Raw genomic sequence first — 25,073 nt, forward strand, 5'->3', positions numbered from 1 at the left:
ACTGTACCGACAGTTAGACGACGAAACAGTAAACAAAGCTGATATTTGGAAAACATTGCATTCCTTGCAACTAGGTTATAAAGCACTGGTGTATTAGATGATGATGTGGGTCACATGCTCATGCCCGCCAATTGTAGGTTTGGGGGTATGGCTCGGGTGATGTCAGAATTTAACTCTTTAATGTTCATATAAAAGAGGGAGACAGGATGGCAGAATCTTACTTTACTTCGTCTTCTGCATGCTATCCTGCTCTCTACGCTTCCTAGTTAGAGTACTAGCTTCATGTCTTATGCTGTAAATATATGGGATGTACATAGTACATAGGACATAGGTAGGACTGTTTATACTCTGAAAAAATCAACATGTAACACAAGATGCCTGATTGCTGAATAAACCCCTTAAAGGTGAAGGTGGCTGTCTCCGCTTTATCTCCTGTATGCTGTCGCTGTGAGTTGCAGCTCTAATGAGTTGCTGGTGCCGGAGGAAAAGGTGTGTTGTGCTGTTGCCAATAGCAAGCAACGTATAGGTTCTTACAGTGATGAGATGCCGTGTTAGACCAGGGCTGGCGGCGGGGAACGGCAGATCATTGGAGGACGGCGTGGGACATTACAGCTATAGGGAGAAGCCCCAGGTAAGTGTCTGTTTTTATTTTCAACACCCCTCCCAGAGAACCCCTTTAACAAATGTACAGACCTCCTTTTCTAATGGGTCTAACTTTTCTAAAGACACAGTAACCCTCCAAATTTATCATCAAATCATGGCTAGCATCCATTCACATCTACTCCAACAATATCGTAGTCTTTATCTCTTATCAGCAGCTCACATTCATCCATTTTATTTGAAAGGCATCTAGCAATGGTTAGGTGTCCTTAATAATAAAATATAAATACATCCTAGAAAATATAAAAGCTTGGTCAAAGAGCATCTGTGCAACAGACAAGAGGACATGATGATGTACACATGGAGAAAATGTTATTACCTGTGTAGCAAGAGGTTGCTCATAGTGATTAAAATGTGGAATATCTTACCATAGGAAGAAATGATGGCATATTCACCACTTGCATAATTAGTGATAAAGTTATTGGCAACAGAATAGGAGGGGTGCTGAAATGTGAAAACTGCTCTGGTCCATGAGGGAAACACCACCTGTAGTGCACAAGTGGTGAAAGGCACAAGTCTCTGACCTGCTGATTATTTGCAAAAAAAAATGTTTTTCCATAAAGGAATATTTAAAAAAAAAGCAATTTTATTGAGTGAGTGAGTGAGTGAGTGAGTGAGTGAGTGAGTGAGTGTATGTGTGTGTATGTATGTTTTGGGAGAGAAAGGGGAAGGTTCGTATATGTTTCACTTGGGGGCCAATGATTATTAAATATGAGGCTGATCAGATAAGCAGTTGAACACTTTGTTTTTCCTGATAAACACTCTGATATATTGTTAATTCATGTGAAAACAAATTAGACAAATCCAAAACTTATTTTAAATGTATTATATATTATAATCTGTGAATCCTAGGTCAGTAGTAAGCAGAAACAGAAGAATTGCATGTTTTGTTTTCATCAGGGCCAAGTGAATGAATGCAATGTCTTTGTAGCGAGCATTTTGCTGTTTGCCATAGATCATGGTGACTCAGCAGAGTTGTTTTCCTTCCATGTAATTGAGCAGCTGAACAATACACGCTACTAACTCTGCACTGACACAACTCCAGCGCCCCCTACTTTCAAATCTCTCCATTTACTATCGACTTTTATATTGCAAGCCACCGTCACTAAAACAAAACAGTGTTGGAAGCTTGTGATAAAATGTAAAAAGGACATATTCACTTGTTAGTAAAAATGGGACAGATTTAGTGAAAAAATTTATATTTTAGATTGTTACTGATGTCAGTATGCCAGTCTAGTAATATGTGTTACTTTCTTAGAGAAGTGGGTAATTCAATTCATAAGGTACAGAGACAACAAAACCCCTTATACTGATGAGGGAAATTTTCAAATCCTTATCAAAGTTGTATTGCTTTGCCTCATTTCTAAACTCCAGGACCACCAGGGTTAATCCTCTATAATAATCTCCTTGTGTAGCTGCATCCAGCTGTCCCTGTGTCCCTGTTGTTTGCTACTGCGCATGTGCGCAGTACGGACAGCTGGACGGGAACAGGGAGCGAGGTGGGCGAGCGAGGTGGGCGAGCGAGGTGGGTGCGAGCGTGGTGGGTGCATGTGCAAGTGCGCATGTGCACTGGCAGCGGCGGTAGAAAAAAGACCTAGAGCCTGTTTTTAAACGGGCTTGGGTCTACTGGTATATATTAAAGTCAGAGATGGTTTCAGGACAGGAAGAGTGGAGAAATATCCACAATCTGGATACAGATAAAGAAAAAAAAGTAGCTGTCCCTTTTCACTGTCCTCCTCCTCCTCATTCGTTTACTCATTTACTTTAAATGGCTCCTCACTGGTGACCACCAACAGTTACTCCTACCTGGGGCTGGAGATTAACCAGTCAAGGAGCTTCAAACTAGCAGTAGAGGATCAAAGTGTCAGACTAAGTCCAACACATTGTTCCCCATCGGCAACACTCTGTGTCACATTGTGCATTATGCCAGCACACATGCATTGCAGGGTGGAGCTAGAGCATGCAAGCTGGTTGGCCCCACCTCACTCCACTGATAACAACACACAGTGGAGAGGCGCCCAAGAGTTATAAAAATTAAGTTTTAAAAACAACTTGAGGTGGCTTACCTCAGACAAGAAATCACTTACAGTACAGCAGCGTGTGTATCAGCGTCTATGCAGAGGAGAAGACCAGCGGCGACTGAGCGGCGATTGGAACCAGGGGGGTGAGTTGCTGACAGTATACAGCGCTTCCCTGGCTATCTCTGCAGTCAGAGGGGGGAGCACGGAGGGCAGCCCTGGGAGAGGAAGGGAGGAAGAGGTCGGGCTGCCCTCCCCGTGGCTGACTCCTCCCTCCATTGCAGTGCCCCCCTCCCTAAGCGCTCAGCCTCAGCCCTCAGGGAAGCCCCACATCACCCCTGCTCTGCCTCTATCTCACCCCACCTGGTGCGGGTCGCACCCCCCGCACCCACCTCACAACGCTAGTGCTGGCGATACATGGCGCCGGACACTGCCCTCAGATGTTTCTGAGGACGAGCTCCCTCTGCTTCTTTCATGAACTTGTCTCCTCCTACTCCTCTCTGACTCCCCTCTGAACTGTCCCCCTGGTCATCTCCTCTATTGGGAACATACGTGGCATCCGTATAATCGTCATCATAATCCTCCTGCCCAGCTTCGCTTTCCTCAGACACCTCAAAAACTGCACCAACACCAGGTACTTCATCATCCCCCTCCTCACACGTTACGTCCATACTATCGCCACCTAACTCGTGTGTTCTGTGTTAAATAGTCAGCCACGTCCTGACAATCTTGGGAAGTGATGGGACGTGCCTTCTTCTGAGCACTGTACTTTGGGCCAGGGCCGCACAAAATCACATCAACACGACCTCGCACAGACCTGCTGGTGCCAGGTGGCTTTCCTCGGGGTCTGCCTCTACCTCTTCCTCTACCTGGTTTGTCCATTTTGTCCATCTCGGGGGAATGCTAGGTATATGCAGTGATGTGGGTTCACTGAACACAAAAGGTAGTTATATGCAGTGAGGTGGGTCCACTCAACACAAAAGATAGTTATATGCAGTGAGGTGGGTTCACTGAACACAAAAGGTAGTTAGATGCAGTGAGGTGGGTTCACTCAACACAACAGCTAGATATATGCAGTGAGGTGGGTTCACTCAACACAAAAGGTAGTTAGATGCAGTGAGGTGGGTTCACTCAACACAACAGCTAGATATATGCAGTGAGGTGGGTTCACTCAACACAAAAGGTAGTTAGATGCAGTGAGGTGGGTTCACTCAACACAACAGCTAGGTATATGCAGTGAGGTGGGTTCACTCAACACAAAAGGTAGTTAGATGCAGTGAGGTGGGTTCACTCAACACAACAGCTAGGTATATGCAGTGATGAGGTGGGTTACCTAAACACAACAGGTACTAGGTATATGCAGTACTGGGTATTACAATGTGCAGCTCCCTGTCACACACATAGGTAGTCACTAAATGTGCTGGGCTGCTGGCAATGGCACACACACAGTATGAATTATCAAGGCTGTCTATGCAACACAAGTGTCAGTTTGACAAACAGAAGAAAAAAAAATAGATCACAAGAACAGGATTAGTTCTGAAAAGAGCTGTTGAGGGGTGCTATTAAAACAATAAGATTCAGCCAGGAGCAAGCTAACAAGCCAAGAGCCTAACTAATCTTTCCCTAGGAGAAAGTCTGCAGCAGCTCACCCTACTCTGTTTATTTGCAGGCACATGAGTGAGTGTAATGGCCGGCGGAGCCTGCCTTATATATGGTGGGGAGTGGCTCCAGGGCTGAGTGTAGCCTGATTGGCTACAATGTGCCTGCTGACTGTGATGTAGAGGGTCAAAGTTGACCCTCATAGAGCATTATAGGGCGAATCGAACTTCCGGGAAAGTTCGCCTTCGCCGGCGAAAGGTGAACCACCCAAAGTTCGCCTGGAACCGTGTGCCAGCGAACCGTTCAGGCCATCTCTATTGACACTGTTCCCCACAAAGGTCTGGTGCAAAAGTTGAGGATGCAAGGACTGGGGAAGAATCTGTGTGCATGGATAGGGAACTGGCTAATGGACAGAAAACAAAGAGTTGTGGTCAATGGATCATACTCAAAATGGGAGACTGTTAGCAGTGGGGTCCCACAGGGGTCTGTACTGGGTCCAGTGCTCTTCAATGTATTTATTAATGACCTAGTGGATGCAGTAGTGAGCAATGTTGCTATTTTTGCAGATGATACAAAATTGTGCAGAATCATCAACTCTCAGGAAGATAGTGTCATATTGCAACAGGATCTGGATAGGATGGCTATATGGGCACATAAATGGCAGATGAAATTCAATGTTGAAAAATGTAAAGTCATGCATTTTGGTCGTACCAATGGTCTAGCACCATACAAAATAAATGGGATACAGTTGGGGACATCAAACTTGGAGAAGGACTTAGGAGTACTCATCGACAACAAGTTAAATAATCGTACTCAATGCCAAGCCGCTGCAGCTAAAGCTAACAAAATTTTGGGATGCATTAAAAGGGAAATAAAAACTTGAGATGCGAGTATAATATTGCCCCTGCTTAACTCTTTAGTAAGGCCACATCTGGAATATGAAATTCAGTTCTGGGCACCACATTAAAAAAAAGATATTGCAGTCTTAGAGCAGGTGCAGAGACGAACAACAAAATTGATACGTGGGATGGAAGGTCTCGCTTACCAAGAAAGGTTAGATAAACTCGGTTTATGTAGTCTAGAGAAAAGACGCCTTAGAGGAGATTTAATTAACATGTATAAATACGTCAGAGGGCAATATAAAAGCTTGGCGGATGAGCTTTTTGTCCCTAGGCCTTCTCAAAGGACTAGAGGACATGATCTGCGCATGGAGGAAAAACGTTTTAGCCATTTATTTAGGAAAGGGTTCTTTACAGTAAGAGTGATTAAGATGTGGAATGCATTGCCACAGGAAGTAGTTATGGCAAACTCTATACCTGCATTTAAAGGGGGCTTAGATGCTTTCCTTGCGTTGAATGACATCCATGGCTACAGTTACTAGGTAATGCCTAATGATGTTGATCCAGGGATTTTATCTGATTGCCATCTGAAGTCGGGAAGGAATTTTTCCCTTTGGGGGCTAATTGGACCATGCCTTGTAAGGGTTTTTTCGTCTTCCTCTCGATCAACAGGGATATGTGAGGGAGCAGGCTGGAGTTGTACTTTGTACTGGTTGAACTCGATGGACGTATGTCTTTTTTCAACCAAAATAACTATGTAATAACTATGTAACTATGTAAATACAGAGGACACTCAATAATACACCCATACATTTTCTTACATGCAAAAAAAAATTAAAATCAACATATATAAATCCTAAGATACCCATACAATTAAGACATAATGGCAATCCTTCATTCATTCAGGCAGCAGACCTGGCCCCCCTTTTCCAAATTTAGTACCAGACTATTTGGTCACCCACCCTATCCCAAATGTCCTAAATATTTCCATCCCAAACCAAGCACATCGAAGCAATCTTAAGAACAGGAGATACTTCACAACTCATCTTCCACAGACACTCGAGGCACTCCCAACACACCCCTGTCAAATACTCCTGACCTTTCACAGGTCTCTACACCCTCTGGAGCACCAGTTGACAGCAATATACCAGATCACATGTCGAATCCCATGGACTTGAGTATCTATAGTCCGACCCATACATCCTCCACTCATAATCCATCAGAGACAATGCCCTCTATTCCAAGAAATACATCCACTCAAGCCATAGGCGGACTGGCCCGGGGGGACAGGGGGCGATTGCCCCCCGGGCCGCTGCCTGCTCACATGACCAGGGCCGGTGGGGCAGCAGCTGTTATTACAGCTGCTAGTCCTGTGTCAGATACGCGGCCATGCGATCTCCTCACTAAGCCCCGCCCACAGCGTGATCTCGCTAAACCCCGTCCCCAGTGAGTGTCCCACTAAGCCCCGCCCCCAGCAGTGAGCTCTTTACCTTCCCAGGCACTCTGCCTGATCTGATGCCTGACAGAGCTGTTCTGTAGCTGTAATGTCAGGTCAGAGTCCAGAGCGAGAGCTCCGCATCCTCCTCCTCCTAATTTTTCCCCATGTTAGCAGGCTGCCTACTGAAGCCTACCATTGGAAAGTTGTCCTGATTGGCTACTGTAGCGAAGAAACTCCGCCCCCAACAACCTGGAGCTTTTTTTTTTATTGGAGGCCACTGCAGTGCTTTACACAGGACAGTCCTTGCAAGGGGTGAAATTGTAAGGGGACCCTGCTGCCTACCACATAAAAGACACAGAGGATGGGATGAGGAGGTAACACTGTGTATGTCTGTATATATGTTTTTGGCACACTGTAAAAGGGGGGGTGCCACCAGACTAGAGAAAGCTGCATGGGAGTTTGGATGACTTAAAGCGGACCTGAACATGTAACTCCCATCAGGACTCTGCCCCACTTACCTGGGGCTTCTGCCAGCCCCCTGCAGCCGTCATGTGCTCACGCTGTTTCCAATCGTTCCTCCTCTGCGGCTCACTTTTGTTCATGCCTTCTAAGTCGACATCCACTGCGCCTGCGCAGCCCAGGCCACGTGCATCCTCATAGGTACTCCTGTGGCCAGGAACATCCTGTGCAGGCGCAGTACGAGAAAATCTCTACTGCACCTGCGCAGTACCCTCCCAGCGCTGGGAGCGCAAATGAGGACACACAGGCGCAGTGGACGGCGACTGCCAGAAGAGAAAGTGAGCTGCGGCGGGGGAACGGAGGATCATTTCGAAACACTGTGGGCACAGGATGGCTGCACGGGACTGGCAGAAGCCCCAGGTAAGTGAAACTAATTTTACAGCGTCCAATAGCGCAACAACCGACGGACACCTAGCTGCTGTCTCCCAAATGTAAATGTCACACCCCCAGGTGACTGTGCATTGTAAATCTCACTTGTCCAACTGCGGCAACTCCTGGTCTCTTTTGCTGCTTCCCTCAGGCACATGTGACATTACCCATGCACCAGGTGGCATATGCATCACCTCGTGTTGGCGCTCTGTGTGACAGTGGCACTTGGTGGAGACAGCAGAGAAGACCAGGAGTCGATGCATCCGGACAGGAGAGATTACAATGCAGAAGCACGGGGTAGGAGGGCGGTCGAGACATTAATATTTGGCCTGCAGCCAGGCGAGAAGAATCGGCGGCATCACAAGACCGATTCCCAGAAGATTTCATGCACTGGAAATAGGCCTGCAGTGTATGGGCTGCCAACAGATCTCCAATCAGAGAGAGATCTGTCCCTTGGTCGATATGCCCATACATCACTAGATGTTTGGGCACCTTCACACTACCACTACACCTAACACTAACCGTTCTACTACCAATTCACCTAACACTATTCTCTTTACTACTGCTTCACCAAACACTATCCCTCCTACTACCCCACTAACGCTAACACTGACCTACCGCTGGATCCACACTTGTCTTGTCTTCATATGTTGTCTGACAGTACTGCATTGATATCAGTTGTTTTTCTGCATTTGAAAAACACATTCAGTGTGAACTAGCCCTTTGATTATTAACATTCATTCTCAATTTTCCTGTGCAGAAAATTCACAGAAAAGCTGACAAGTGTGGACAGGCCATTACTGCGGCTACACCTAACACTAACCTTCCTGCAACCACTTCACCTAACGCTGACCTCCCCGCCACTACACCAAACACTAATCCTACTACTACCGTACACCTAACGCTAATCTCACTGCGGCTATACCTAACACTAACCTTCCTACAACCACTTCACCTAACGCTGACCTCCCCGCCACTACACCAAACACTAATCCTCCTACTACCGTACACCTAACGCTAATCTCACTGCGGCTATACCTAACACTAACCTTCCTACATCCACTTCACCTAACGCTGACCTCCCTGCCACTACTCTAAACACTAATCCTACTACTACCGTACACCTAACGCTAATCTCACTGCGGCTATACCTAACACTAACCTTCCTACAACCACTTCACCTAACGCTGACCTCCCTGCCACTACACCAAACACTAATCCTACTACCGTACACCTAACACTAATCTCACAGCGGCTATACCTAACACTAACCTTCCTACAACGACTTCACCTAACGCTGACCTCCCCACCACTACACCAAACACTAATCCTACTACCGTACACCTAACACTAATCTTCATACTACCGCTACACCTAAACCTCACCGCCACTACACCTAGCACTAACACTCCTACTACTGCTACTCAATGCCACTACTTCTAACACCAAACATTCTATCCCTACACGTTACACTAACCTTCCTACTACAGCTACAGCTATCACTAACCCAACTACCCCAGCTGCTTATTGCACCTACTTCTAACACTAATCTTCCTAACCCCACACCTAACACTAAGCTTTCTACACCTAATTATGCTTCCTTGACATTTGTTAAAACAATTGTGCAAAAAGTGAGCACTTGTGTGTGTTGGGGGGAATGGGGAAGCTATAAGAGGGATGGGGGTGCACTTCGCCAACAAGGCATGCTTTACAGAGGAAGTGGGACCACCAGCTTAGGACCTGTTTCCACTACACGTGGATTCTGGATGCAGAAAAACTGATTCAAATAAATGCATATGGGCCTGTTTCCACTAAACGTGATTTGTCTGATGCAGATTTCCCAGAGGCATTAATTGGAGTCAGTTTTCTGCATCCAGAATCCGTGTGTATTGGAAATAGGCCCTAAAGCTGTATGGGGATTAGGGGAGAGCTACTATAACAAATGTAAGATGGATGAGGGAGCCACTAGACCACCATAGTCTTCTGTTAAGGGGAGGGGGGGACAACCAGGGAAAGCTACATTGGGATGGGGGAGGGGCACCAGACTACCAAGGCACACTGTAAGAGGGGGGAGGGGTTGCTAGACCACAAGAGAATATTAGAAGGGGGAGAGGGGACTGGAAGAACTCTGGGAAAACTTGTAAGGGACACAGCATTAAGACTTTGCCTAATTATGCTTGGGATTCTGCCTATATGTGCTGCCTAATTATGTGTTTTTTTGTTTTTTTTTTTACATGGGGAAACAATGCCTAGCCTTGTTGATTTTGTTTAACATGCTACCTAATTGCAGAAAAGTCCCTGTTATCCAGAACTCGGGCAAATGTAAGTCTCAACTAACCGGCATGCCTGAGGGGATAACAGAGACTGTGCTTTGGGGGGGTTTGCAGGGCAGAAAACTTACTGAGCATCGTTGTCTGTAACGTTCCTGTAGCTCCTAGCAGCTTTCCGGCACCGTGCACGGCTCCCAGTGTGTTACCTGATCCGACATGGGTCAGTTGAAATGCTGGGAGCCGTACATGAAAGATGCCGGATAGCCGCTAGGAACTACAGGATCGGTAGAAGACACCGCCCGGAGGCTCGGAAAGTATTTAATACTGTACGAGAGAGAACATGCTGCATAATTATTGTATAGGGGATATTTTTACTTAAATATAATCTAAGAACAGTTTACTGTGGAAAATATCTATTTTGTTACAGCGCATAGTCTGTCTATATTGTATTTAGGGCCTTATTTTCTCTTCAGGAAGAGGGGACCACAGCTTGGTTTATGTACATTTAGTTCCTCTCATAAGCACAACCTTCATGATCATGTCCACTTTTTCAGCATGGTGCTATGCGCACCATACATTCACTTGGGGCGTGCTTGGAGGTGTAGCAGTGGTTTGTCTGAAAGTGATTTTGGTCCATATCGATATAATGGCATCATGCAGTTGCTGCAGATTTGTCGGTTGCACATCCATGATGTGAATCTGCCCTTCCACCACATCATAAAGCTGCTGTATTGGATTAAGTTCTGATTACTGTGGAGGCCCTAAGCAGGGCCGGTTCTAGCCTTTTTGCTGCCTGAGGCAAACTTGTGAGGATGTGCCCCCCCCCCCCCCAAATTGGAATGATCGCACAGAACCTGACAATTTTCACCGCACGTTAACCTCAGTGTAGGTAGGTAGCCAGGTATAGGTACTCCCAGTATTGGTAACTAGGTACAGTTGCACCCAGTATAGGTTAGCCAGGTACAGTTGCTCCCAATATAGGTTGGCCAGGCACTCTCTTCACTTCTCGTTTCTGCCTGGTGCTGCCCCCAGACTTCTGGCGCCTGAGGAATTCGCCTCACTTGGCATCATGGGTGGACCTGGTCATAAGGGTACACTGAAACCATTATCATGTACAAGAAACTAGTCTGAGATGGTGTAAGCTTTCTATCATGGTGTATTTTCCTGCTGGAAGTAGCCACCAGAAGATGGAATTATACATCCAGCTCTGCTGCACTCTCAGCCATAACCTGCTTGGTGGTCACTCAGGTTGCAATTATTGCTAAAAGCAAACTTTTTTCACTCTGAGGCTTCACATGTTCACTTTATAAATCGCCAGCGCTATCGCAAGCACTAAGCGATTTAATGAGCTTTTTTAAAAGCGCTTTTCACTTTGCCTTGTGCTTAGAAAAGCGCTTTTGTAAGCGCTTTTGCTGAGTGATTAAGATTTTCACTTCCTGACATTAGTCAGGAAGTGAACTCTTGTAGTCGAAAATGAATAAACACATGGGGCTTGATTCACAAAGCGGTGCTAACTGCTTAGCACGGGTGTGCTAAACAGTTAGCACGTGAAGTGCCGTTCGCGGACTTTTGCACGCGCAAAGTGCCGCGATTCGCGCGATTGCAAAGTTTTTGATCGTGCGCGCAAAAGTCCGCGAACGGCACTTCATGTGCTAACTGTTTAGCACACCCGTGCTAAACAACTAGCACCGCTTTGTGAATCAAGCCCATTGTATTTATTCATGAAAGCGCTGGGGAAATCGCTATACAAATCGCTTTTTCAATCGCTTTGCGATTTCCCTACATCTTTCATTGAGCCAAAGCACTCAGAAAATGGTACATGTAGTGCGTTTGCGATTACAAAGAAATTGAAACGCTCACATGTTAACACTCTCATAGGAAAACATTGCACTATCGCTTTTAGGGCAATTTCTAAAATCACTAGAGCTAAAACAAATCTGCAAACGCTCATAGTGTGAACAAGCCCTGATTCTGGGTCGGGAATAGTGCTAGGAGGGTTAATATACATAACTGTGCGTATTGCTGCTTTACACTATACTGTATACATTTGCACACAAAGATTTATGCATTTGGGCTGGGGTTGACATGAAAGGGCCTCTAGGTTGTGTTTTCCTCCAAGGCCAAAAGGTCCCAGTCCTCCCCTGACTCAAGCTGTACCCGCAAACTCAGAAAACTCAACCTCCTATCCTAAGACCAACCAGAACACTTCTCAAAGCACTGATATACAGATCACCAAATGTTTTCCCTCTATTACCAATCTATACACGCATCCTGAATCTCCACTGTCAGGAACCGGCCCGCGGCACGCCTGCGTATACGGTTCCCGACTGCGGGTTTGACCAGATTGAGAGGGGAAGCAGCCTTAGTCAAGCTAAAACAAGGCTGGGACCCCTCAGAACACCTCTCACTGCCACCACTAGCGGTTCGCTAGACACTTCCACTCTGCTGTCGAGTCCTCAGCGCGCACTCCGCGTTTTCGTATTTGAGTCAGCTTTGCGCTTAGGCCAAATACGGGAACGCCACGCACCCACACACACACACAGTTGCAATCTTACACTGTCGTGAAGCAAAGACCCACTAACAGTCGTTCCGAACGATACTGTTAGCCACTCTGCTGTCGCTACTCGCACTGGCGTTGTTCGTACGTTGGGTCAGCTGCGCGCTTAGGCCAACGTATGACAAACGCCCCCACACACAATGCAATTACAATTTCATACGGTAGTGTTGCTCAAGTGTACAATTAGGCATGAACTTATACACGGTTACACTTCAGTCTCTTCTAGGCTATGAGTGTTAGTTTAGTACGGCAGAGGTCAAACTTATTAAATAATAATTTAATATTCTAGAAAAACATAGAACAATGCAGAACTTAATATATACAAAAAGATTACAAAAAACAAAGTAAAAATGTTACAAGATAAAAGTTACAAAAATAAGAGGTTACAAAAATAACACACACGGATATTTGCGTAAAAATAAACGGGGGAAAAAAGAACGTTACCAGCTTAGGTTAGAACGTTGTTTGACGGGAGGATGCCGTTTCGACCAGGAGTCGCGATCCTGCCTAGCTATTCGCTACCTCCGAGAGAAGATACCGGTGGCTGTCCTGGGCCAGCTTAAATAGTCCGAAGTGTCCCCTGGGGCATTTAATGTCCTGCCCCCAGGAACTAATGCAGTTTCCCCGTTTGTGACATCACCGAATGCTTGTCGTAATCTTTCTTGTGATATGCAAACTTCAAAGGGGTTCCTGTTTTAGCTTCTTGAAGGTTGCAGAATTCAATAGGTGAGATTGTATCCTATCAGACATCAAAAAGCTTCCTCCACATTATTTCCTTGGTTAAAGTGTATTTTCGCACATACATGAAAAGATGGCCTTTTGGTTACAGGTAGCAGTTTGCCTGTATTTGCCTGTAGACAGACGCAGACAATCATACCTGGGACAGTAGATCAAAAGCGACTGCTAGTGGCTTAGTGAGCTGCTTCCTTGCCTATTGAAGGTGACTGGTCGTATTCACTGAAGACCTCTTTAGATGCAAATGTAGGTCTAGTGACCCACACAACTACATGAACAGTCCATGAATCTAGCCTGCATATCTACACCTTTGACATACCACAGCAGATATAAAAATGGGAAAATGAAAATATATTACTGTATTATCCTTAACAGCATCCGCACCCCAATATATCACCACACCTCCCCTCTTTAGAATGGGGCAAGGCAGATGATCTTCCCAGATTATCCTGCCTGCGCCTACATTGTTGGTTCTGCTTGACGGGACAACTCGTCCGCATTCCCATGATTGCTCCCCTTCCAGATAGCGCTTGCAGGTGAGTCTAACGAATCATCCTGCCAAAGCCTACATTGACGGCCTGGCCGGGTGGGGTAACCCTTTAGCTCCAAGCTACAGGACCGGAAAGCTAGGTCAGGTTGCTGCAATGTGTCGTTGCCCCTGGCAACCAGACGTAACCAACCAGGGGAATGAGGGTCAGTGACGACCGTGAATTCGCAACCATAGAGACGGTGCTGCAGCTGGGGAAGGGTTCCAACAGTCGCTACACGCACTTTCTCTATAGTGACAGGAGCTATCTCTCGGTCCCTTTGGGGAATGATTATCTGCTGGTCTGCCTCTTCCCCTTCGGACAGCTCTGAGGGAATAACTTCCCAGGACCCTCTCAGCCCGCCCCTCCCAGCTGGTGACCTGCTGGCCAGACCCCTGAGCTGTTCCAGGCGGCTGTCAAATCGAACAACCCCAGAGAGCTCAGTGCTGCCTGTCACGCATTCCAGGAAGGCTGCAGACGGAGAGGCCCCTGGGCCCTCAGGGCCAGGTTCCGAACTGGATGTTGCTGACCCAGCAACATTTGTCACTTCAGTGGACAGTCCCTCTGCTGTAGACTCGCTAGCGCTGCGGGTTACCACGGCAGCTGAGGGAGCGCCCACCTTACACATATCGTAAACCACATCACTTTTGGTCTTGAAACCATCAGAAGGGGAAATATCTGGCCTGGTGCCATCTGCCCCTTCAGTGGACAGTCCACCTGCTGCAGCCCAGCGACCATTGCTGGCTACTCCTGCAGCCGACGGAGTGTCCACAGGACACATGTCATTATGCAACACATCACATATTACATCAACATTATCCGTCTTATACATATTGACATTTAGAACATCACATAAAACATCCACATTATCTGTATCATTACACTCATTTCTACTCAGCACTTCACAATTATCATCAACAGTTCCCGCATCGATCGCCTCGATAGTCCGTGCGTCATAAATGACATCATCAGTTTCTGCATTCTCCGTATCAACATGTCCCCCTCCAGGCCTAGGCACTGGAGAATCACTAGGGCTGGCTCCTAGTACACAGTCCATAGCCCCTGGGGCCTCGCCAGCATTCCCCACTTGCACAGCATTATCAAACAGTACCTTGCAAGAGTCCTGAACTTCTGCTGGGGATGCAGGCCCCACAGGGTTTGGGGTAGGCTCATACCGGGCCACTAACCGTCCCAGGTCAGTACCCAGCAAAACGTTGGTGGGGATTTTGTCAGTTACCCCAACTTCTTTCAGTCCGCTGCCGGCCCCCCAATTCAGGTGGACCAAGGCGGTGGGTATGGCTGGGGTGACACCCCCAATTCCTCTGACAGCAATCATTTTCCCAGGTATGTACTGCTCCGGGCGGGTTCACAAGCTGAGGATGTATGAGAGTCACTTCTGCTCCAGTGTCTCTCAGCCCAGTGGCAACTGTACCCCCAACCGTGACAAGCTGCAGATTCTCTGCATAGCCAGTGGCATTCCTGGTAGCACACAGAGCAGTTGGGACTTCACGGGGGTTTGAGGCCTCACTGGATTTTTGGGCCTCCCTCTTCTTCTCTGGGCAAGTCATGCTGATATGACCCACCCTGTCACATACAAAGCATTTCCGAGTGTCAGTGGTTGGTTGCCTGAATCCAGGAGACAGCGGTGCTTGCCTCCTCTGGGTGCTGGGTGACACAGGTTTAGCAATCTGTTCTCCCCTCCAGCTGGGCGTAGTAGTCCTCCGGGACTCAGGTGCTCTATGGGCGGTGTAGGAATCGGCCATTTCCGCAGCCTCATCCACTGTCTTTGGTTCTCGATCTAGCACAAACAGCCGGACCTCAACAGGACATGTGTGTAGGAACTGGTCTTTTATCATCAGCTCCTGCAGGGCATCCAAGGTTTTAACTGACAGTCCTTTTAGCCACTGCTGGAAGGCAGTGCGCAGGTTGCACGCATGATCCAGGTAACTGTCATTAGGACCTCGCTGCACTGTCCTAAAACGTTTGCGATACACCTCTGGCGTGAGGTGGTATCGCACAATAATGGCTTTCTTAATTGCCTCAAAGTCTGTTTCTTCCTCCTGGGGGAGACTCACAAACGCCTCCAGGGCCTTGCCTCTCAGCCCTGGTGTGAGGTATCTTGCCCACTGCTCACTGGGCACCCCATACTGCCGACAAGTCCTTTCAAACCCCTGTAGGAAAGTGTCTATGTCAGAGTCCTTGTCCATAGCGGGGAACTTATCCAGGGGGATTCTGTGGACTCGCTCACCTTCGCGCTCTGCGGGTCCAGCAGACCGGTTCTGCTGCTGAAGTTTAGCCAGCTCCAGCTGGTGTTGCCGTTCAGCTCTTCCCTCCTCTGCCCGGAGTCTTTCACTCTCAGCCTGGCGTCTTTCACTCTCGGCCTGGCGTCGCCGTTCAGCTCTTCCCTCCTCTGCCTGTCGGTGCAGTAGGATCAGCTTTAGGCGCAGTTCAGGATCAGCCGAGTTCAGTAGCTGTAGATCAGCTTCCAGAGATGGCATCTCCCGGCTTGGTGGATCGTCCAGGACATCGTCTCCACTCGCATTCTGTGGCGGGAGCGATTCCTCCTCTGGCGTGTCGTGAGCTGCATCCGCTGACGTTGAAGCACGGGCTCGCTCTGCCTCATCATACTCCTCAAGCGCACGAACTAACTGCTCCTTAGTCTGGCCGCTCACCGTCTCGATGCCTTTGTGCTCACACAGGTTGAGTAGTATCTCTTTGTTTTGCCTTGCATAGCTGGATGCTTTCTGAGCCATCGTGTTGCAAAAAAATAAAAAAGAAAAAGGGGGGAGGGGAAAGCAAACACCAAGTGTGTATCTTTGAACAAAAAAAAAAAAACGTATATAGATTCTGCACTGAGTAGACTTCTGTAGGCTAGTTGCTTCTAGCAAGCTTCCAGCCTTTAGTACTCAGAATAGTGAGCTAAACTGCGTACTAATGTACTAAACGATCCCACCACTGCCAGCCAATTATGTCAGGAACCGGCCCGCGGCACGCCTGCGTATACGGTTCCCGACTGCGGGTTTGACCAGATTGAGAGGGGAAGCAGCCTTAGTCAAGCTAAAACAAGGCTGGGACCCCTCAGAACACCTCTCACTGCCACCACTAGCGGTTCGCTAGACACTTCCACTCTGCTGTCGAGTCCTCAGCGCGCACTCCGCGTTTTCGTATTTGGGTCAGCTTTGCGCTTAGGCCAAATACGGGAACGCCACGCACCCACACACACACACAGTTGCAATTTTACACTGTCGTGAAGCAAAGACCCACTGACAGTCGTTCCGAACGATACTGTTAGCCACTCTGCTGTCGCTACTCGCACTGGCGTTGTTCGTACGTTGGGTCAGCTGCGCGCTTAGGCCAACGTATGACAAACGCCCCCACACACAATGCAATTACAATTTCATACGGTAGTGTTGCTCAAGCGTACAATTAGGCATGAACTTATACACGGTTACACTTCAGTCTCTTCTAGGCTATGAGTGTTAGTTTAGTACGGCAGAGGTCAAACTTATTAAATAATAATTTAATATTCTAGAAAAACATAGAACAATGCAGAACTTAATATATACAAAAAGATTACAAAAAACAAAGTAAAAATGTTACAACATAAAAGTTACAAAAATAAGAGGTTACAAAGATAACACACACGGATATTTGCGTAAAAATAAACGGGGGAAAAAAGAACGTTACCAGCTTAGGTTAGAACGTTGTTTGACGGGAGGACGCCGTTTCGACCAGGAGTCGCGAGCCTCCCTAGCTATTTGCTACCTCCGAGAGAAGATACCGGTGGCTGTCCTGGGCCAGCTTAAATAGTCCGAAGTGTCCCCTGGGGCATTTAATGTCCTGCCCCCAGGAACTAATGCAGTTTCCCCATTTGTGACATCACCGAACGCTTGTCATAATCTTTCTTGTGATATGCAAACTTCAAAGGGGTTCCTGTTTTAGCTTCTTGAAGTTTGCAGAATTCAATAGGTGAGATTGTATCCTATCAGACATCAAAAAGCTTCCTCCACATTATTTCCTTGGTTAAAGTGTATTTTCGCACATACATGAAAAGATGGCCTTTTGGTTACAGGTAGCAGTTTGCCTGTATTTGCCTGTAGACAGACGCAGACAATCACACCTGGGACAGTAGATCAAAAGCGGCTGCTAGTGGCTTAATGAGCTGCTTCCTTGCCTACTGAAGGTGACTGGTCGTATTCACTGAAGACCTCTTTAGATGCAAATGTAGGTCTAGTGACCCACCCACACAACTACATGAACAGTCCATGAATCTAGCCTGCATATCTACACCTTTGACATACCACAGCAGATATAAAAATGGGAAAATGAAAATATATTACTGTATTATCCTTAACAGCATCCGCACCCCAATATATCACCACATCCACGCAATACAGGAGTGCAATAAAAGTTGTAAGAAAGAAATTAGGCTGGCAAAGATTGAAGCTGAAAATCAAATCGCTAGGGATATCAAATCTAACCCAAAGAAGTTTTACAAGTACATCAACTCTAAAACAAGAAAAGTTGACTGTATTGGATCCTAAAGGATGAGGGTGGGAACTCAATGGTGAAGGACCAAGGTAAGGCAGAGTTATTAAATGCTTTCTTTGCTTCTGTCTTCACAAGGGAAACATCACTGTTGCAAATTACAGATGCAGAAGAGTCTCAGTCTTCCAACTGTAATATTAAATACTTAACGCAAGAAGAAGTGAAGGCAAGACTAAATAAATTAAAAATAGACAAGGCACCTGGCCCGGATGGCATACATCCTCGGGTCCTAAGGGAATTAAGTTCAGTTATAGATAAACCCCTTTATCTTATCTTTTGTGACTCTCTTTCAATTGGCAGAGTACCAGTGGATTGGCGTACAGCTCACGTTTTCCCATTATTTAAGAAGGGCAAAAAAACAGATCCAGGAAATTATAGACCTGTAAGCTTAACATCAGTTGTATGCAAACTATTTGAAGGGTTACTAAGAGATACTATACATGACTTCATAGTAGAAAATAATCTTATTTCTCAGCAACAACATGGGTTTACTAAAGACAGATCCTGTTTGACTAACATGAACAGCTTTTATGAGGTAGTGAACGCTAATGTGGATATTGGAAATGCTGTAGATGTGATATACTTGGACTTTGCAAAGGCCTTCGACACTGTTCCCCACAAAAGTCTGGTGCAAAAGTTGAGGAAGCAAGGACTGGGAAAGAGTCTGTGTGCATGGATAGGGAACTGGGTAATAGACAGAAAACAAAGAGTTGTAATCAATGAATCATACTCAAAATGGGTTACTGTAAGCAGTGGGGTCCCACAGGGGTCTGTACTGGGTCCAGTGCTCTTCAATTTATTTATTAATGACCTAGTAGATGCAGTAGTAAGCAATGTTGCTATTTTTGCAGATGACACAAAATTGTGCAAAATCATCAACTCACAGGAAGATAGGGATACACTGCAACAGGATCTGGATAGGATGGCTATATGGGCGCATAAATGGCAGATGAAATTCAATGTTGAAAAATGTAAAGTCATGCATTTTGGTCGTACCAATGGTCTAGCACCATACAAAATAAATGGGATATAGTTGGAGACATCAAATTTGGAGAAGGACTTAGGAGTACTCATCGACAACAAGTTAAATAATCGTGCTCAATGTCAAGCCGCTGCAGCTCAAACTAACAAAATTTTGGGATGCAATAAAAGGGAGATAAAAACTTGAGATGCTAGCATAATATTGCCCCTGTTTAACTCTCTAGTAAGGCCACATCTGGAATATGGAATTCAGTTCTGGGCACCACATTACAGGAAAGATATTGCAGTTTTAGAGCAGGTGCAGAGACGAGCAACAACATTGATACGTGGGATGGAAGGTATCAGTTGCCAAGAAAGGTTAGATAAACTGGGTTTATTTCGTCTAGAGAAAAGACGCCTTAGAGGGGATCTAATTAACATGTATAAACACGTCAGAAGCCAATATAAAAGCTTGGAGGATGAGCTTTTTGTCCCTAGGCCTTCTCAAAGGACTAGAGGACATGATCTGCGCATGGAGGAAAAACGTTTTAGCCATTTATTTAGGAAAGGGTTCTTTACAGTAAGAGTGATTAAGATGTGGAATGCATTGCCACAGGAAATAGTTATGGCAAATTCTATACCTGCTTTAAAGGGGGCTTAGATGCTTACCTTACATTGAAAGACATCCATGGCTACAATTACTAGGAATGCCCAATGATGTTGATCCAGGGATTTTATCTGATTGCCATCTGGAGTCGGGAAGGAATTTTTCCCTTTTGGGGCTAATTGGACCATGCCTTGTAAGGGTTTTTCGCCTTCCTCTGGATCAACAGGGATATATGAGGGAGCAGGCTGGTGTTGTACTTTGTTCTCTGGTTGAACTCGATGGACGTATGTCTTTTTTCAACCCAAGTAACTATGTAACTATGTAACATCTGATGTTTTTTTTTTAGAATTGCCGACCTTTTCATCTCAAGATCCACAATTAAGACCCAACATACCCAGTCCAAAAGCACAGCAGAGAGTTCTCACCCCTTACATTCCGGCACGACCCCTAAAAAGACCTGCAAGCCCCAGAAACATGGCAGTAAAGGAGTCAGGAAGAAGAGGAATAATAAAAACACAATAGAACCCAGTATTCAGAATGATCCATTGGAGTTTAGGAGCATCTTCAATTTATCCTCGCATATTTTAACCTTCAATGAAAAAAAGGTACTTAGTCATGGACTCTCGTTCTGTCCAAACAAACAGTCCAATATGTTTGAATTGTTTGTCGATTTAAACGCTTTTATTAGCAAACGTACTCTTAAAAGATATTTCCTCATAAAGAATTAATCTAAAAAAATTACACACAAAGAATATCGTTCCCATTTTTTAAATGAGGGAAAATGTTCTGAGGCTGTTGTATTAAATTTGGATGAATTAGATTTGGAGGAATTCATACATACTGAACAAAAGAAAAAAAATTAATGTTTTAGGCCCGGTTCACACTTGCAGTTCTCTGCCAAACGGACCGGATGACCTGACCGGATCCGGACCGGATCCGGATCGGAACCGTACGGTTCTGATCCGGATCCGATCCGGATCCGGTCAGGTTGCATCAGGTGTTCATCAGGATGCGATCCGGATCCGTTTGGCAAAAGTTAGTACAAACCAAATAAAAATTTTGGGGTCTGGGAGGTCAGCAGAAGGGGGACCTGTGGAATCAGGCCCTCCGCTGTTTAGCACTCACCTCCACCTCCGACATGCTGCCAACATCTCCAGCTCGTTTAAAGTCACTGCTGCTCCACTCCAAAATGCTTGCCCATGTGTCCCCATCCAAAATCGCCGCAACAATCCGCATAGGAAGTGGGGTAGAACATACGGATTTTTAGCCAGTGTGTTGTGCGCTCTCCGGTTCTCATAGCTTTGTATTGGCCGGATGGTGCAGTCCGGCTCCGCCCCGGATACGGCTGCCGGAGGAGCCGGACCAAAAAATAGCGCATGTTGGAACGGACGCCGGAGTCCGGATCCGGTCCGGATCCGGTCCGGCTCCGGTCCGGCAGAACGGACGCATGTGAATGGACGCATAGGCTTTCATTGCTATGCCGTGCGTCCGTTCCGTCCGATCTGCAAGCAGTCCGGCTCCGGCACGGCGATTCCGGACGGCCACCGCTAATGTGAACCGGGCCTGATCCGACTACATATAAGGGACCATTTATTGAAAATGTTTACTCTGAAGTACTGAAGGAATTCAGATCATTACATGATTCACCTATATACACACCACTTAATTTATCCAGGGCTGAACGTACAGCTCTGAATTCCCTCAAAAATAACAATCAACTTATTGTGAGATCGGCAGACAAGGGGAGTGGTATAGTGTTAATGGATCGCAAGGATTATTTAGCAGAACGACAGCTGTCATTATCATCCATGGAAAGATAATACTCCATTCAGACAATTTCATCGCACATGGTGAAACTATACTGATACCTAGATCTTTAATAGTGTTGATCGAACAGTGTTCGCCACTGTTCGGGATTCGGAAAATTTTGTGGTTTTCGAGTTCGCGGCGATCACCATCCAAACACCTCAGTGTCCGTGATGGATGCTCGACTACGTGGCTCGAACTTGTCCTTGACCAGACGTTCGGCCAAACGTGGCCGTACGTTCGGTCGTATGCGCGTCTCGCGCTGTGATTGGCCGAGCGGGTCACGTGTTCGGGTGCATAAATACCCGAACGCGCGTGATCGGCGCCATTTGCTTTGGGGTTTAGCTTTGGGTAGGTAGGGAGTTTAGCGTAACGTAGCGTACTGTCTGCCAGTGCCAGCCACAGGGCCCCAGCCTCCAGCCTCAGCGCTGACAGCAGCACCCACAGAGCCTCACTGCTAGCCAGGCCAGCCACAGTGCCCCAGCCTCACGCTGACAGCAGCACCCACAGAGCCTCACTGCTAGCCAGGCCAGCTACAAGGCCGCAGCCTCACCGCTGACAGCAGCAGCCACAGGGCCTCACTGCTAGCCAGCCACAGGGCCCCAGCCTCACCGCTGACAGCAGCAGCCACAGGGCCTCACTACTAGCCAGGCCAGCCACAGGGCCCCAGCCTCATCACTGACAGCAGCACCTATAGGGCCTCACTGCCAGCCAGGCCAGCCACAGGGCCCCAGCCTCACCGCTGACAGCAGCTGCAGCACCCACAGGGCTGTTAAAAATCCACACGTATTTTCAGTGACTTTTGTAGCATATTGTTTATTAAAAAAACACTTTCAGTCCCGCCAAGTGGGATCACTTGCGTACCACCAATCCACAAATATATTCTGTGACTTTTGCTGAGTATTGTTTATTAAAAAAACACTTTCAGTGCCGCCAAGTGGGATCACTCGCGTACCACCGATCCACATGTATATTCTGTGACTTTTGCTAAGTATTGTTTATTAAAAAAACACTTTCTGTGCCACCAAGTGTGGGCTGTGCGGTCGGCGGAGTCCGTATGCTCGGCGGACTCCGCCGCGCAGTTGCCTTCTGTGGGGTCCCTGTCGCCGGCACTCACCCGTCGCATAACGCGCGCACGCGCAAGGAGGCAGGATCTTTATGCCTAGTCAGCTGACTCCATCTCCACTGGGGATTGGCTGGGGCTCTGGGGCGGCGCAGGGCAGCTAACTTGCTACAAATAGGACTTGCTAGTCAGTAGCAAGTTGTCTGCTGTCGTGAATACACTTCTGTGTTAGCGCTCAGACCTTAGCTCAGTGCCCTGGTGTTGATACTAAGGATTTCACACCTTAGTTAGGATTGTTTTTGATATTGTCTCTGTGTTTTGACTCCGGCTATCCTTGACTACTCTCTCTCTCTCTACGCTAATGTACCTCTGCCTATCTGATTCTTGTTGCCGACCTCTGCCTGATTACCGATTACTCTTCTGCCTTCCGCTCCTGTACTGCTGTCGCCATCTCTGTTGCCAAACCCTTGCCTGTCTGACCTTTCTCCCTTCAGTGGAACATCTCCCACTGGAGGGTTATCTCTGAGGCTTGCCTCTCCGAGGCGCCTGCCCCAAGCAGACGATTACTGCTAGGGGTCGAGATTCCTCACTCTGCCTGGTTAAGAGGATCTCACTCACGGGGTTCCCATTCAGAGGTAACCACACCTCTGAGGAATTGCCGTGAGGTGGATACTTCCACACTTCTGTGATATTACTGTCTTTATTGTGTTTCTTTTGCTGGGTGTCCAGAGGTTAGCAATATATCCGTATTATCGGTGATTCTGCAGATCGCCAATAATCGGGTATATATCTGCATTCTTGGTGATACTGCAGATCGCCAATAATCAGATTCTCTCTGTGTGCTGTCACCGATCGTTACACGTAGGCATTGTTAAGCTAAGCTAAATGCAAATACCTTATTGTCACATGTAACACCTTGACTGTTTTTGGTGCAGGCCCGGTCCGAGACAGAGGCGAGAGAGGCTCCAGCCTCCGGGCGCAGTGTAGGAGGGGGCGCACAACTCACTCAGCTATTATTCCCCTATTGTGTTTGAAGCAGCGAGAAATAAGAAAAGGGTATACATGGCAGTGACTGCAAGCCAGATAACAATAGATTAAGGTGTTGGGGGCCCTGGGGTGTCTCTTAGTCTAATAACAATCAGTGTGTGATGACTGGGGTGGGAGGGATGGATGGAGGGACATCTCAGCCTTGGGTGCTGGAGGACCTTGTCCCAGCTCTGTTTGGGTGGCTCACAAACTACAGAAAGAGGAGGTCAGGAAACTCTAACAGGTTTGCATAATCTATCTTGTAAAGTTAGATCTATTGGTAGATGGGGAAATGTCAGTGGAATATAAATGAAAACCATATTCCCAAACATGCTTGCATACCCTCAAGGGATATGTCCAAGCATAAAAGCCCTGTGTTGAGGCACAGAAAGTGTATTTTCCTGAAGGTAGTGCTTGAGCTAGAGAAGTCCCTAATCAGATCAGAACCTGTGTCGTTCCACAACGAAGTTTGGACCTTTGCACTGGTAAAGTTGGATTTTGGTTGTATTCCCTTTTTATTTGATAGGATATTGACTTGACATCTTTGTACCTTTTTACTTTGTTTTTGTAAATATCTTTGTATATATTGCTTTCTGCACTGTTCCACTTTTTTGGAATATTAAATCATTAAATGAAAATGCTAATTTTCGTTCGCCAATCACAAGGCAGAAGCTTCTAAGTGCATTTTTGCCTCAAAAACTGATTTTCTGCACCAATAAGAGTCTTCATGAGAACCAACCAATCCTACCTTAGCAACCAGCTCCCTAGCTACCTATCAGCAGCTATCCCACCCATTTTGTATATAAGAGAGACGTGCAGCCAGGAAGCTTGTGGGTTTCAGTCTAGTGTGGAGAGAGACAGAGAGAGGAGAGACAGACACAGACCCATAGTTGTTTTAACATAAAACAAAAGTCTTTTTCAACATTATATAAATCAAAAGTCTTTTTAAAGACTCTGTGACTGTGAGAGAGAGAGAGTTAGAGTGTCAGCTATATTAGTAGAGAGAGATTGTAGTGTAGTGTGTAAGTAGTTGCTTGCTGCAGAGCCAGCCAGGCCGCAGGCTTAAGGTGGCCATACACTGGCCCGATTCGCGGCCGTTTCGACAGCAGATTCGATCCTGGGATCAAATCTGCTGCCAATTGTTCGCGCTAAACGCACCCGCCGATCCGATTTCCTCCCGAAATCGGATCGGTCCGTCGATCGCGCCGTGCGAGAAATTACCGTCGATCGCCCGCGGGTAGGGAGCGCGTCGCTAGCGGCGGCCGATCCGATCAGGTATACATTACCTGACGCTGGCTCCCGGGCATCTTCTCCGCGTCTTCTCCGCATCTTCTCAGCGCTGCACCCGCTCCATCCCGGCGCTTCCTGTCACTGCAGTGACCAGGAAGTTCAAATAGAGGGCGCTCTATTTGAACTTCCTGGTCACGGAGTGACACAGGAAGCGCCGGGATGGAGCGGGTGCAGCGCGGAGAAGATGCCCGGGAGCCAGCGTCAGGTAATGTATGCGCGGGAGGGGGGACAGACGGCAGCGG

The 25,073-nt window shown here is 46.9% G+C and overlaps 1 protein-coding gene across 7 annotated transcripts in view; it reads left to right on the top strand.

Annotated features, from left to right (window-relative positions):
• The window catches only part of LOC137536026 (pepsin A-like), a 124,492-nt gene that overhangs the window by 60,647 nt on the left and 38,772 nt on the right, over window positions 1-25,073 (top strand). Inside the window, exon 3 of one of the 7 annotated variants that reach the window (XM_068257989.1) lies at window positions 19,993-20,251. The exons of the other annotated variants lie outside the window; for them this stretch is intronic. Within the exon in view, the coding sequence (XP_068114090.1) occupies window positions 20,241-20,251 (11 nt within the window). The 5' untranslated portion in view covers window positions 19,993-20,240. The remainder of the gene's footprint in view (window positions 1-19,992; window positions 20,252-25,073) is intronic. 7 annotated transcript variants of the gene reach the window in all.

The sequence above is a fragment of the Hyperolius riggenbachi genome, chromosome 10, assembly GCF_040937935.1.
Source record: "Hyperolius riggenbachi isolate aHypRig1 chromosome 10, aHypRig1.pri, whole genome shotgun sequence".
Classification (NCBI taxonomy): Eukaryota; Metazoa; Chordata; class Amphibia; order Anura; family Hyperoliidae; genus Hyperolius; species Hyperolius riggenbachi.